General features: G+C 43.1%; 1 protein-coding gene across 1 annotated transcript in view; it reads left to right on the forward strand.

Moving 5' to 3' along the window:
• igf1rb (insulin-like growth factor 1b receptor) overlaps window positions 1-15,335 on the forward strand; it is a 35,852-nt gene that overhangs the window by 3,525 nt on the left and 16,992 nt on the right. The window contains exon 2 of the mRNA XM_079292244.1: window positions 2,560-3,126. Coding sequence (XP_079148370.1) covers window positions 2,560-3,126 — 567 coding nt within the window. The remainder of the gene's footprint in view (window positions 1-2,559; window positions 3,127-15,335) is intronic.

The following is a 15,335-nucleotide window of genomic DNA, read 5'->3' on the forward strand; positions in this document are numbered from 1 at the left end:
CACAGAGCTTATTTTCTGCAATAACCCCAAAATAACTAATAACCCAAAAGCCAATGGGGGAAAAACCTCATTGGCTTTTTGGTGCAAACTTTCAGGGTTGGCCTACAAAAATACCTCTTCCTTGCAGGGATCCCTGCAACTTATTGTCTTCGATTATAAAGTGATGCGACAGCCCTGCTGTGTGACATCTATTGTGGGAACTTGTATAGCCGTTGGCCCATTGCTCTAGCTCCAGGTTTTGCCTTAAGGAAAAAAAAAAATATATATATATATATTTACACTAATTAAACCTGCAACACAAACCCCAATGTTTAATTTTAAAACTGTAGTAATTAAGAATGCAATGAATTGTTTTCTTGTCATGCATTGTTTCTCCCAAACCTCTCTGCGTCACCTTCATACAGTAAAACTTTATAGACCAGCATTAACGTAGTAGTGTGACTACCTGTGAGCTGCTCGGCATGAGTTTTCCATGACTCACTTCCCACCAGCTTTTGAAGTCTGAATCCTCACAGTGATGTGCGATAATGGCCTCCATGCTTCTGTGGGTGCTGCTGGGGCTTCGGGCCAAGTATTGTTTTAGAGCACAGCACACAGGTGGCAGTACAAGTGGGAAAGGCAAACACTCTCACACCTATCATCACCGCCCTACCACACTTTTCCTCATGCTGGTTTGGATTCAGAGCAGTACCTTTTCTTCTTTGCTTTGTGCTTCTTTTACTTCAAAGTATTCCTTCGTCTAAATAGAATCAGTCTCCTGACCGTCTCACTAAATAACAAAGTACTGCTCATGTGGCTAAAAACAAATCTATTTTACTCTGGACATGAAATTGCAAAAATACATGTTTTTACAATTTGTTCACATCAAAGAGCAGACAACGGTCCTTTGTTGTCCGTCCTTTGATCAAAAGCCCAGACATATTCACTTCTACAGTAAATTAATCAATTCACTAGATCACAGTGTGTGCATAGACTGCTACAGGCGGATACATTTCCAGGAGGGGCCTCCACAATGCACCATGTTGGAAGCGTGGTTCTAAGGATGGTAAAGCCGGTCTGTTGGTTGGTCCACAGCTTTAGTCCAGACTGAGATATCAAAACAACTATCTGATAGATTTCCATCTTTCACGGATATTCATGGCCCCCAGAGGATAAATCCTACGGACTTTGGTGATCCTGTGACTTTTCCTCAATGGCAAACACAAGGTTGACATCTGAGTGAAATGGCTTTCTAACTACTGGATAGGTCGTCCTGAAATTTAGGGTTAGTTTATGTTCTCAATAACTAGTTTCAAGTCTTCTTCAATACAGCATGATGTCCAGTTAGTGAATTACGGTCCCATTTCGAGTAAAATAGACCGTAAAGCAGGGTATGCTTCAGGGCGTGGCCACTTTGTGTTGCTACTTCGGCGTTATTCGGTCTGGGAGGTGTCCGTGCTTCGTCTTGCGACTTTAACCCTTTCACATCGGGTTTTCTGTTCATCAAAGTTAATTGTAACTTGTTGGCCACCTAAAAGGGTCTTAGCATTTGGGTGTACTTAAGTGCACCCTATCATGTCACTTTTTGTTGCAAAATGGCGACGGCAAAAACGTCCGTCCGCATACCAATGGGTGACGTCACGGTGACTACGTCCACTTCTTATATACCTAAAAAATAAACTGCAAAACCAATGACATTCCCCTCTGCTGTACTCCAGCTGGTTTTGTGCTAATAAGCAAATGTTAGCATGCTAACAAGCTAAAAAGATTTTAGCGTGGTGACAGACGTGGCTTGTAGCACAAAGCACCACTGAGTTGTTTCCTCGGGTGTGGACTCTTGTTTCATGATTTACTTGCGAAACGCCGCCGGGATTCATTTTATCCTTCGTTCAACAAGTTGTTTTGTCACATATACTGTATTTAAACAAACTTGAGTGTGTACATTTCTCTCAATGGATGATGTCTTTGATAGTGGAGTAGTTTTTATGCCTTTTGATGTCATTGTGCTATAAAAGCTTGACAAAAGCGGAGCGGCATGAAGCCAAAAACCTGCCATACAAAGTGGACACAAGATCAACAGCAATGTAAACTTGATTGCGCCGTTTACCTGAGCTTGAATAGAACCTGACTCGCGTATTTACATTGTCACGCCATGTTAAGATGGCATTGAGAATGAGAACCGCCGGGCAAACATGTTGTGTCAACAACTGCACAGCTCAAGTGTACCGTCAATATTTAGAAAATGCACAAGCAAGCATCTCTTCATAGATATCACCAGTTCAGAAATTTGAGAACATTGTTTTGTTAATTGCTCCGTTTAACAGCCTTCTATTGCATAGAGTGTGTAAATAAATGATGAAATATACAGATAATCTGAAAGAATATGTTATTGTGTAATTGTTTTGCTTTTGATGTAGCCAAGACTTTATATTGTGATGATGAAACTGTTTTGATCCCTGTGGAGAGCCTCAAATGAAAGCAAAGAAATGAATAATAATAGAGCAAATGAGGTTTACGTTACTGTTGAGTTTGATGGATTGCGGCCTCGTTCACCCTCTGCTTTTTGTCTCCCCCCTGCAGTCTGCGGTCCCAGCATCGACATCGGGAATGACATCAGCGAATTCAGGCGCCTGGAGAACTGCACGGTGGTGGAGGGCTACCTGCAGATCCTCCTCATCGGCGACAAGAACAACAACAACGTCCACCAGGACGTCTTCCGCTCGCTCAGCTTCCCCAAGCTGACCATGATCACCGACTTCCTGCTGCTCTTCCGCGTGTCTGGCCTGGACAGCCTGAGCACGCTCTTCCCCAACCTCGCCGTCATACGCGGGCGGAACCTCTTCTACAACTACGCGCTGGTCGTCTTCGAGATGACCAGCCTGAAGGACATTGGCCTGTACAACCTGAGGAACATCACCCGCGGCGCCATCCGCATCGAGAAGAACCCCGAGCTCTGCTACCTGGACTCCATCGACTGGTCGCTCATCCTGGACGCTGAGTTCAACAATTACATCGCCGGGAACAAGCAGTCCAAGGAGTGCAGCGACGTCTGCCCGGGCATCATGGAGAACAACCCCCAGTGCAGGAAGACCATGTTCAACAACAACTACAACTACCGCTGCTGGAATTCCAATTACTGCCAGAAAGGTAACGCCGGCTGCCACACACACATAAAAACACACACAAACAAACACGTGTGATTTGTCACCGGGGATTTGAATTGCAAATTGATTGCGCACACAGTCGCGCGTTTGGCCTGATTTGCGTGGTTGTGATTTTGGGAGTGTAATGAACGGCTCCGTAGCTACAGCTGTGGCCTGCTACCTGTCGCTTTAGCTGCTCTTGCTGTTGTGGGGAGTACGTTGGAGGGGAGTACGTTGGAGGGGGTGTCGGGGTGTCGGAGCAATACACTCTGGACCTCCCCTCTTCTATTTGTAAAAGCAGCAAAAAACACCGTGCACAATTACTCTGTTAAATGTCCTGCATTCACAGACTTACTTAGGTAAAAGTATTGGCATCAAAATATACTCATTATGCCGGATGGCCCACTAGTTACTACAGCTGGTACACAAATGTAAAGTACAATAATTGCCCTTAAAATTGTTGTAATAGTTACATCAAACTAAGATACTTGTGTACCCCAAATTGTACGTCAGTAGCAGCACTCGAGTAAACGTACCGAGTTGCATTCCACCACTGAGCGTAAGCCCTAGCTAAGGTTGTGGCGCCGTCCTTCCTCTTTCCCGCCGTCCTTCTTTCCCGCCGCTGCGGCAACAACTCAACGACATCCAGGCAACTGCGTTGCTTCGACAACACAATCTAAATTGCTCACTCATGTGACCATTTGTGTCCTTGAATAAGCTGCAATTCCTACATCGTCAACATTACACGCAACTAGAACTTGGAGATAAAAGTGGATTTACATTGTGCAGGATGTTATCGGACTGTTCTGACATGATAGTATGACATTGACAGGAAGGCATTTTGTCTGTATATACAAGTCTGTGGTAAGGAGGTGAAGTGTAACAGCTCTGCTCAGAGAGTACAGGGCCATCTTTCTGTCTCCACTCTGTCGAGACTAGACCAAAACATGTTTTTCAGAGTGCCGGGGCTGTGAGGGACAGGAAATAGATTTGGATATTGTTTTTTAAATAGCCAATAACTAAATGCCTTGGCTAGTAGTCATACTTCTATTACCAGTGCCAGTGCGACAGCTGCTGCTTCTACTGTTTCTCTTACTACGGCCGCAACTGCTACGCCATCTGCTGCTGTGCTGCTAGCTACTATTACTACTACTACTACTACTGCTTTACCACAGTTACTAGTGATACTGCTTGGCCTTCCACTGCAGCTACTAAGTCTAATCTCAACACTACTGCAAGTACTAGTGCTGGGGTCCTAATACCTGGAAATGAGTTTAGTTTGTATTTGAGCCCGCGAACTGTAAACGCATATCTCAAATTCATGGACTACTTTACTGCCCTTATACAAGCCCTGTTAAAAAAAGAAAAGAAAAAAAAGAAGTCAAGTATTAAATGCATTATAAAGAACCAAAGGTTGCAAATCCTGTTAAAATTGGTCGGCTGAAAAATACATCTTCAAATGTAGCTTTTAAGTCCTCCGGTGTCTAAAGTATTTCAAATACGAATTGGCTGTCTTTGTAAAAATCCTTGTAAAAAGTTTGAAGCTTTTACGTGTCTTAAAAAAGTGCGGTTGCTAACAAGTGGCTAAATGAGACTACGAAACGCCATCACGGCCGACTAGCCCGCCCACCCAGAACATGAATAATGATTTCACCACACTTGGCCCCAAGGCCTCATGGTTGCAGCTCGTCCCCAGACTAACTGGACAGATGAGACACTTTTGGGCCCGGCTGGTGTGTTTGTGCTCAGTTGGCATCGTCCTACCCCAACGGGTCGATGTGTTTTGGTCAGTCGGTTTGAGCGGACTAAAAATAGATGAAGCGGAGATCGACTTCGCGAAGGCGCATAAGCAGCCAACCGAGGTGGGTTCCTGAGGGAGAGCGTCGGCTGGGGCGAACGGGCAAATCATTTGCTGCCGCCGCTCCCTTTCTAAACAGCATTGATCTGAAACAACACAAGCACCGCTGCAGAGGCTGCATTGTTGTGCTATTTACTGTCCATTTTATTGGAAGAGTCTGGTGGTGCTAAAACCAGGCTTCATTAAAAGGAGGATGGCCGATGGCTCGAGTGGGTGAGCTGGCCGACCGAACAGTGCTCATTCCCCTCAGCTTTACAATCCGGTGTGTTAAAGCCTGATGCTGCTAGAATCAAGTCTGTTTGTATCCGCAAACACAATCGAATACCAAACTCTGATATCTCTGCTGATAACGCCCCGTATCAAGCTTCAGTAATCTTATCTGGGATCTGTTGTTTTGAGTGTGTGTCTGGCTCACAGGCCTTCTGCTGCGCTGGCATGAGAGGCATCGTTGTATCCGGAGGCATTTTATTTCCAGACCCCGGTCATTGACCGGATCAATAAATGACGGAAGGGGAAAGTGTTTTCATTGAGTTACTATAAAGGGCCTTCTTTCAGCCGGAACTCATTCATAAAACTGTTGCAAGGAAAAGAGGGTTCAAAGCCTGTTTTCCTTCCCTGGGAAAGTAGTGTTTTTTTTCTTTTCTTTTTTTTTCTTTTTTTTGTCGTGGGGGTGGCTACATTCTCCCATGTTTACTTCCCTCATTTGTTTTTTTGGGAATCTGGTTTGGGTGTTTTGTCTCGTTCATAACTCATGGGCTTCTTCTAAAGAAGCGCCATGTCCGTGCATGCTGGGAAACAAGCACACTCACACACTCACTCTCTTTCTCAAACACACACAACCCGCACACACGCTCTCTCATTCAACAGCATGGGGGATGTTTTTCCGGTGCTTTGTTTGGCCTGAGGAGATGAAAGCACATCATTAAAGTACAAAGTAGGTCTTCAGGGATTTACTGGAAGGAATTTTTTTTTGGTCTTTTGTTAACCCCTGGCCGAAGGGATTACACATTAAACGAGAGGGATCGTCCACGGGGTTGTTGCAACATCAATTTACTGTACATGTTGGTGTTTGCTCTTTTATTTTCAAAGTGTTTAGTCAGTTTACGTCCGCGTTGTCAGTCAAGCTGCAAAGCAAGTATGGCAACAAAGTTCTGAAGTCTTTGTGTAGGCTTTGAAAGTTTGACTCATGCGACTTCTAGTGGTAAAAAGACACAGCAGTACACGGGGCAACCTGCTGACCTCCACTACCATAGCAACTATTTCTATGACTAAAATGTAACTTTAAAAAAAAGCTTTTTTTGGGTGAGCAAGTCGGTGCTGGTTCTGCCACGTGATTTTGTTTTGGAAAAATGCTAAAAGTTTGGCTGGAGTCGGTAGAGGGCATAAAACGTCTCGTTACAATTTAACTTGGAGGTAAAAACAGTGATCTGTGCAAACTCAAAGTTCAATAGGTCACAATGAATGTTGCAACAGGTTTATAGTTTTGACATAAAGCCTTCTCAGGTACTCCGGTTCACTGTAAATCTCAACAGCTTAATCACTTCTATTCAGCAGGCAAGAAAATAATCAACATTGTTTCTTTTAGAAATGTATATAACAGCTGCGTCAATATATTAGCTCACAGCATGTATTCATCTATATGATGTACCGGTATACATTGGCTGATAAGTATGTTTTAAGCAAGTTTAGAAACGCTGTCACCAATACATAGTTTGTCCAGCAGTAAGCACTTGCAAATCTATTTTTCAAATCCATTTTAATTTTTTTGGCAACTAAATATAAGGGGTCATTGTCAAACGATGTATAAAAATGAGACATATTGTGCTTATATGTGGGTTTGTGTATGTATTTTGTGTTTCCACTACAACATGTTTACATGCTTCATCGCCCTCATCCCGTCTGTCTGCAGTCACCCCTCTGTGTGTCAACAGAATTGCGTTGCCAGGCAACAGCATGGGTCCATGTTTTACTTGTTGTCAGCTGAGACTATTAAAGTTGTGTTTGTGCTGTAAAGCTAAAGATCAAACATTGGCCGATATATTGCTGTAGTTTTTCTATTTCACTGTCAAACATGGATGTTGTTATCCACCTTAAAAATATAGCACCAGGTGGGACTTAGTGGTGTTTAAGACACAATGTCCCCTTAACCTTAGTTTGCATGGATAAAGGCTTCCAGCAAGTCTCAGCACATCGCATTACACTTTTTGCAGAAACAAGTATCGCTGTGATGTTTCTAATTAAAATGCTGACTACGTGAGTGAGTTGTGGACTCAGTCCCAGCCCCCCCCTTCTGTTTTCTGGTTGGTTTTGGATGTGGTAGGGTCAGTGTTTATTTACCCAGTGCTTCTCTAGTGCTAAATATGAGGCCCTTTTTTAAATTAATATTGTCTTAATGGGGATTTGGTAATATCTTAAAAGGGCTGAGAAAGGTATTGAAAGAGTGACGGAGGTCCCGTAACATAGAATAAGTAGCATGGCACGTACTGATACACTTGCAGAACAACCACATGAAGGAACAGCAGGGTTGGGGTTTGACAACGTGTGGTGTGTACAATATGTAAGGAAACAGTGGAGGCGTTTTTGGTCGGAGTAAATCCCAGCGAGGGAAGCCCAGCTCCAGCAGTGATGTCACGTCATACAGACACTCTGACTTGAGTGACCAAGTGCTGAGGGCTTAAGGAAGCCCAGTGACGACTAGTTTCTGCTGATGTCTGTCTAATCTCTGCTATGATTAGCTCCATACCATTGTGTGCTGACTACAGACACCCACTCACTCAGTGGATCTGCACACGCTAGTCATTTCAGGGATTGATGCAGCTGGCGTGGGACCACGTGGTTGGGGAAAGGATTGAGAAATTCTCTTGCGTCCCTTAACGTCTACTGCAGAGATGTCACTAAGGACCAATGCAGGCAATACATTTACTCAACACATACCTGCCTTCATTTTGACCAAAAAGTCTACATCACCTGCCGTCAGGTTACCGTCTTCTGCTTGTGGGTGTGTCCTTTCCATTCACAACAAAGCTTTTGATAAGGAACATAAAACTGAATATATTTAACAGAAAATTGCATATGAAATGCTAGCTTGTTGGCGTATCTTTCGGCTGTTCTCTGTGATGGCATGCTAAACAGCTAAAGGCGCTAACAGATCATTTTAAACTACCTTTTCTTTGATTTGATTTTATTCTTATGTCGTCAAAAGAATTGTTTTGTCCAACTATCAGTCTGAAACCTAAAGATATTCAGTTTACAGTGATAAAAATCTGAAAAAACATTTGAGAATCGGGAGCCAGATAATGATTTTCAAGTTTTGCTTCAAAAAACAAGCTATTAATCGATGATCAACATCATATTTGCCAATCGATTAATCTGTAGAGCTGGAGTGACGGCAGAATTTATAAGGTAAAAAGGACGCGACAGCCAGTTGTAGCATACCATAACAAGCCGCGATGAATCGAAAGTAGAAGATGCAAAACAATCTGTTATTCTCATATAACTTCTTCCCTCATCAGCCTGAAATATTTTAGCTGCATCTATCCCTGTTTTTAGATACTCGTAGTTGGCATGCCCATCCTTTTGGTTTGAAACCAGGATTTGAAACCGCTAGTCACACCTTAAATACGTCATATGTGGTTAAATGATCTGCGAGGAAACTGCAGTTCAGACCCACTCTTGTAAGCAATCAGCAAAATGAAATATTAACACTAGATAACATCTGGAAAGACATCGTGTCCTTTGGGAGTTGTATTAACAGTTTTGTTGTTTTCACCCACAGCAGACATTCTAAAAGCAGTTATTGGTCGTTGGAAAAACAAAACAAAAATCCTAACACTTGATGGTGCACAACTGCGCCCCCTGACCCAGAACCCGGAGTGCTGTCAGGGCTGGTAATTATAGGGAACGCTTTGTAAACCAGGCACATCCATGCCTACTTTTAGTGAACAGTCGCACCCATCCCTGGAATTCCTGGAAGAGAACATTACTGGTTTGGCTGTGTTGAAGTGCCTACTGTAATTATGTGGCCTTTAATTGTGCTCTGTTAACACCGTCAGATCGGGATGAGCCGTGACCAGGGACCGAGAGGAGTCTCTTGTTTGTGGATTTTGAGGCCGGTTGCAATAGTTTGTTTTGTTATGAAGGCTCATTTCACTCTGCCGTGATCACGGTAGAATTACAATGAATGAGGAAAAAGTCAGTCAGACTGTTTATATGTAATTGAGGTACCGTTCGTCTGTATTTGTCAGGGGGTGTGACAAGAACTCTAGCAAAAACATAAACTGTTGATACATTTATTGAATTGTATACATTGATGGTTCTGTTCTTTTTCTTGTGTTGATTGTGGGAAAAGTAGGATGGACCGGGAGGCTGTACTGCCTGTTTGCGCACACACACACACACACACACACACACACACACACACACACACACACACACACACACACACACACACACACACACACACACACACACACACACACACACTCCCTCTCTGGGACCTTGTCTCAGGACCTCTCCTCCGTGTCTGGGAAAATATAGCTCCAGGAGTGGAAGTGTGAATTTTGACTCACACACACAAACAGATAGCAGCGACAATGCAGGACACTGATGTTGAAGTTTTGTTCTGGCAACTTGGCAGAGAACCCTCCTGCGTAAATTAAGTAATCCGTAAAGCAGTTTCACCGTTCTATAGCTCGCCCAGAACAGGCATCTTCTCAACCCACGCCACGCTGCTTGCCAGCATTCCTGCCGCACTTGACCTTTCACTAATCTCCTCGCTAGAACGGCCACTGTCCAATAATTCGTAAGCAAGCGTCGCTAGGCTCAGCAGGCCTGTAGAGCTATCAGTGGTGTTGTGTGTGGATCCTGGAAGTCCTGCAGCAGATATCCTCAAAGTTTAGGGGAGAGTGTCGTATTTTACGCCTTCCCCGAAGCCAAAAAAACGCAGTTTTCGGACACAAATTATACAGTGTTGGAAGACCTCGCTCACAGCTAAATCCATCGCAGATCAACAAAAAATGCTTCTTCTTTTTTCCATAGTAACATGCTAATAACGTTAGCTAGCGTAACGCGTGAGCAAAGAAAGACTGGTGAATATTAATTGTTATTAATTTATGAATGTGTGTGTGGATGAAGCTCCCAATGTGGATGCAGTATCCTGGCGCGCATTAAACAAATGGAAAAGCAGGATAATTTAGTTTTATATTGGGTAGTGAAAGCTATAAGGAGTCATAACTATCAGTAAACGTGAACTTAGCTTAAAAAAATACTACAATGTATTAGGGCTGCACAATTAATATAATTTTAATCGCGATCACGATTTTGGCTGCCACGATTAAATGAGCATGATCGTCAGCGATATTTACGTTTAAAATGCGTGCTCTGCTACATATCAAATCAAGCTCTTCCTCAACTAACAGTCAGCGACCACCAGGGGGCGAACGAGATGGGAGGTGTCATGCGCGCACCCTGCAGACTCCGGTAGAAGTAGAGAGATGGACAACAGAGCAGACGGTCACGGGTGTCGTGTGAAAGCTAAATCAAATGTCAGGAGCAGAAGGCGAGGAGCTAGCCCCTCGAAAAGGATCATCATTCGTTGTCTGGAAGTTTTTTGGATTTAGGGCAAGTGATGTTAACCAAGAACAAATCATATGCACAGAGTGCGTTCGAGTTGTGTCTGCGCCGCATAGCGATGCAGAGACGTGTACATTAGCCTGAATATAGCACAACAATGGAAGTGGAAGCAGTGTTCTTGTTCATTTAAACGTGACAGTGCAATAAAAAGATGTTGTCCCTAAAATTAATGAATAATCGTGATCAATAATCGTGATTGCAATATTGATTAAAATAATCGCGATTATGATTTTGGCCATAATCGTGCAGCCCTACAATGTATTCACTTACTTGTTGTGGAGGAACATTGTTTTCCTGTATGTGTTTGTCCTTTCAAATTAAAATGCGAATGCAGCTCTGAAATATTGTAGTCCTTTCTGTCTTCTTCTCTCTGATGTTTCAGAACTAGTATTCCAGAAACCTGCTGTTATCTCCTTCAGAATATCTCTGACTGATGGTTTTTGAAAACCCCACCTTGAGATGCCGGTGCAAAAGCGTGACAGGCCTAGCAACAGTAACCAAGGCGGGAGGGGCTTCGCGAAGGGTCAATCTCAAGGCAGCTGGAGCATTTGTTGCTAGTACGGTAGTCTCCAGGAGGTTTTGGTAGTAGACATGGGTATTTAGTACCTGGTCTATCCAGTCTAGCAAGTTATCGGTTATAATAACAACCTTAACAGCATTGCGTGCATGTGTGTGTGTGTGGCTGGAATCAACCAGATTAGGAATCACCAAGATTGACATATCACAGATTTTGAATCTCTCTAAACAGCATTATGCACACACTAATTAAATAAACACAATTAGACTGAAAGTGGACTGATGAAGGTTGAACCAACCAGTGTTTGACACTGACTGTGTTTGATTCACTCTGTAGGCTTGTGAAATGAATCTGCTGCACAAAATCTGGCTTTTTATACTTTCAAAAACTGGAAAATGAGGTGGCCAGTTATGTGAATGACACCAACTATAACATTAAAAAAAGATCAGTATTTGTTTTTACAAAGGAAGAGCAGTTAATGCGTTAAAATCCAACAACAACCTGAAATGACAAAGAGGGACCCAGTCCAAGTGAAAACACACCAGCGACAGTCAGGTATGGTGTTGATAGGGAACTCAGTGCCATGTCCTGTTTCTCCTGAGTAGAAACAATGCTATTTCAAGAGAATTACTATAACATTGCCTTGTTTCATTATGAGCTTCAGTTACTTGCAACTACAAAGGCTTCAATCAATTAAGAATCTGTTGTTCAATAATTATTTTTGCTTTGGACCATTATCGTCCAACCACAGCCCTAGAGAGGAGCTGCAGCTCCTGCTTTTGTTGTGAATGTGGAATCATTCGCGATGACGGAGAGCATCATCTGTGTTTACTGAAAACAGCTGTGATCCAAGGGACTCGTCAGTGGTGGAGATTGTCTCCTTATTTACCGGATTTTGAGCTCACTCCTCTTCCTGCCACAGCTCAACACTGACGATCAGAAAAAATTATTTTTGGGCCCGATGGCATCACATGACAGACCCAGAAATTGTAGCTTGGTGATACATGCATGTTACATTGCAGGAACTTATGTTCATCTTTTGCTTTGCATACAATTTGAATAATGTGTTTGTCGAGCAAAATGCTTCCAATTATGTTCATGCTAGTGTACGACACACTCGAAAACAAACATGAAGACACACACGAATCACACAAATCAAGAGCTGTGTGTGTACGACGTTGTATTTACACTGGGGGTTTCGTCTTTTTGATGATAAAATAGGATTAAAATAATAATAATAAAGTATTGTTATTGTGCCCATTGTTATTTCGACAACTCTCTTTGTCGCTCTGGTAATGGAGCCTTATCTTCACTTATCTTGGAGCCGTCGGTATCAGGGAACAGCTAACGCGATAGCGCCTTGTGAGCCTCATCCACCTTGTTATTGTCTGACCTCTGTGGAGGCTCTGGGGACCAGACTATTTGATTTGTCTCGCCTCTTCCCGGTCGGCCAGCTGGGGGATGCCAGGAATTCCTTTTGTCTGTAGTTCTCTCTCGCAGTGTTCCCAACAAGCTCCACAAGGGCATCGGTTGGCTCTGCTGTGATTAACTTCAACAGAATATTTTTTCCAATGTTGTTTCACATTCTTCGACTGTAAGGTAATGCCGGTGGATAACGGAAAACGAAAATAATTAGAATAGTGTTTGCATCGGGGAAGCCGGTGAGGGATTGGGTCTAAACTTTGGAGAGAAAAAACAAAACAATAGATAAAGAAGAATTATTGTTTTACAATTCTGCCTTGAAGGAGAAGAAACTGTTGTCTTCTGTCCTTCTCTGATAAGCCTTCAAACTGGAGTTTGTGGTTTGTAATTCATGCCCACTACACTGTGCCAACGGATACCCTTGCAGGTGCTCTCTATTTTGACTTTTTTTTTTTTATATACTTCATGCATTTTCCCAAAACTATGACTTGTGCTTGCACAGACTTGGTAAGGTGCTGTGTGACCGTAATGCTAAGCAACAACTTTTCTGTTGCCTGATCTATCTGTAGATACATCTTTTTATTCAAATATTAGCTTATTAGTTTATTTTATTAAATGAGTTGAGTTTCTCTACAATCTTTCCAGGCCTCCCCAAGCTGCTGCAGAAGTACCTCTTGGGGTGCTGGTTCCCTGGTTGGGGATCACCACTCTAGGCCGCTACAGGTTTAGACTTGTATTTATGCGGTGAAACATGACTCAGCAAGCATAACAATGAGATTCGGTCCACGGTCTCGGGAGAACTAGTCCGTCTTGGTGTAATGTTACGAGGTGACATACAGCGGCGCCCCCACAGCACCGTGTGGAAACCCCCCCCCCCTTTCATCGAGAGAGAGAGAGAGAGAGAGACAGAAAGAGTCCAGCTTTTCGTCGCTTACGGGGAAAGATGGCTTCACCTGGCGTTAATGTTTTTCACTTTGAACACACTGTAATTATCAACAGGAAGCGTTAGACCACTCATCTCCTGTGAGACGTCTCCTCACAGTCGGCGGGGCGGCGCGGTAGCACATCTGCACATCTGCACATCTGATTCTCCTAAAAAGTGTAGCAAAGCCCTTTTTGAACGGGGAAAACCCTCTTGTTCATGATTCATTTATTCATCCAACCAGGACGGGACCCAGTGAAGCCATCTCCATGAGTCATCGAATTAGGATTCCTTTGCACCAGCAGATGAAAACTACCTCCTCTGTCCTGTTTGCTATCATTGTTTCCATCCAAATGGTTTCACATGTTGAAAACTAATTCTCTGGTACATATTACTGTTATGCTGACATAACAATTTTGATTGTTCATGTTTTTCTTTTATTGTTTTTTTTTGGCAACCTGAACACGGCCGTTCGGGTTGATGGCGCGCTCGAACCAGCGGGTCGGTTTCGGTTTTTGTGTCATCTGCTGCGAGGCTCAAGAGGTGAACGGGGCAGTGCTGGCCAGCCATGGAGAGATGTGAACGGACTGAAATAATGGAGATCTTTGTTCAGGCGGATTGGCCTGTAGACAACACACACACAGACACACACACACACTCCTGACTAACTGACTGGTTTTCTGAATGACTGACTGAATGGCTGTAACAGAACTGGCTTTGTACGAGACTGGAAAACACAGCTATATTGTTGTGTTTTCTGTCCATCATCAACTTCTTGTTCAGTCTGAGGAGGAGACTACTGGTCCTGTTTATTTCCTTCCTTGGGGGGGGGGGGGGCTGGAGCTGACATTAGGCGAGAGTCTGGTTACACCCTGGACAGGTCGCTGGTCCATCACCGGGCTCACATGCCAGAAATTCAAAAAAGTGTAGTGGGTTTAAATACACCTATATCTTATTATGATTAAAAACGAAAATGATAGGTAATAATAGACAGATTTAATACCTTGTCTGTCAAAAATAACCAACAATGAGTCCGTTTTTAGTGACTCTTGGAAGCTTCTGTTGACTTGAGTAGGACTACTGCGTTCTGTATTTGCTTGTGTTTTCTATATTTGTGGAAAAATAATGACTGTGCATATATCTGGAACAGTAAGTTGACATGTTAATAGTTGTAAAAGAAAGTGTTGCTTGAGTGAGGCAGCAGATGTGAACCCCTGCAATACAAGCGTCTGCATGCTGTGTTTTTAGGGAAAGAATAACCTCGAAATCACATCCCTCCTGATGAAGCCTGGAGGAATTAAAGAGAAACTACAGCTAAACGCTAAATGCTTTTTCGACCCATTTGAGTCAAAAAAACGGCAGTGCACATACAGTGAATGAGACTGAATGTTGAATGAAACGGTGCCGATCAATATTCTTTTGATCGCTGCGATCAGTAGTCGCACATTAATGTGTTGCTGGTGTTTTTATTTTGGAAGTGGTGAGTGGTTTAGTTTATTCATTTTCAGCGTGTTTGGAGTAGAACTCATGTTCTTTCATATTACCATCTCATCCACAGCCTGACACGTCATGGTCTATAAGAATTGTTCCATTACTCTCTAGGGAGGGTTTCTACAGAGAGTTTAGTTTCTGCATTCACACATCCCACAGTATTGACCAGAATCACTGAATCATTTCATTTAGAACAAATGTTGAACTAAAAGTTAGGAACCTTTTTGATATTGGCGTGAGGCGAAGCGGGGTTGTTGAATATCATTTTGGAAATCACATAAGCCAGATCGGTCTTTGATTAATAGTTATGTTCAAAAATTGCCTCAAATTGTCATTTTAGACGTGCAGCCCAGCCGTATCGGTTAGAGTAAT

Source organism: Melanostigma gelatinosum, assembly GCF_949748355.1.
Source record: "Melanostigma gelatinosum genome assembly, chromosome: 2".
NCBI lineage: Eukaryota > Metazoa > Chordata > Actinopteri > Perciformes > Zoarcidae > Melanostigma > Melanostigma gelatinosum.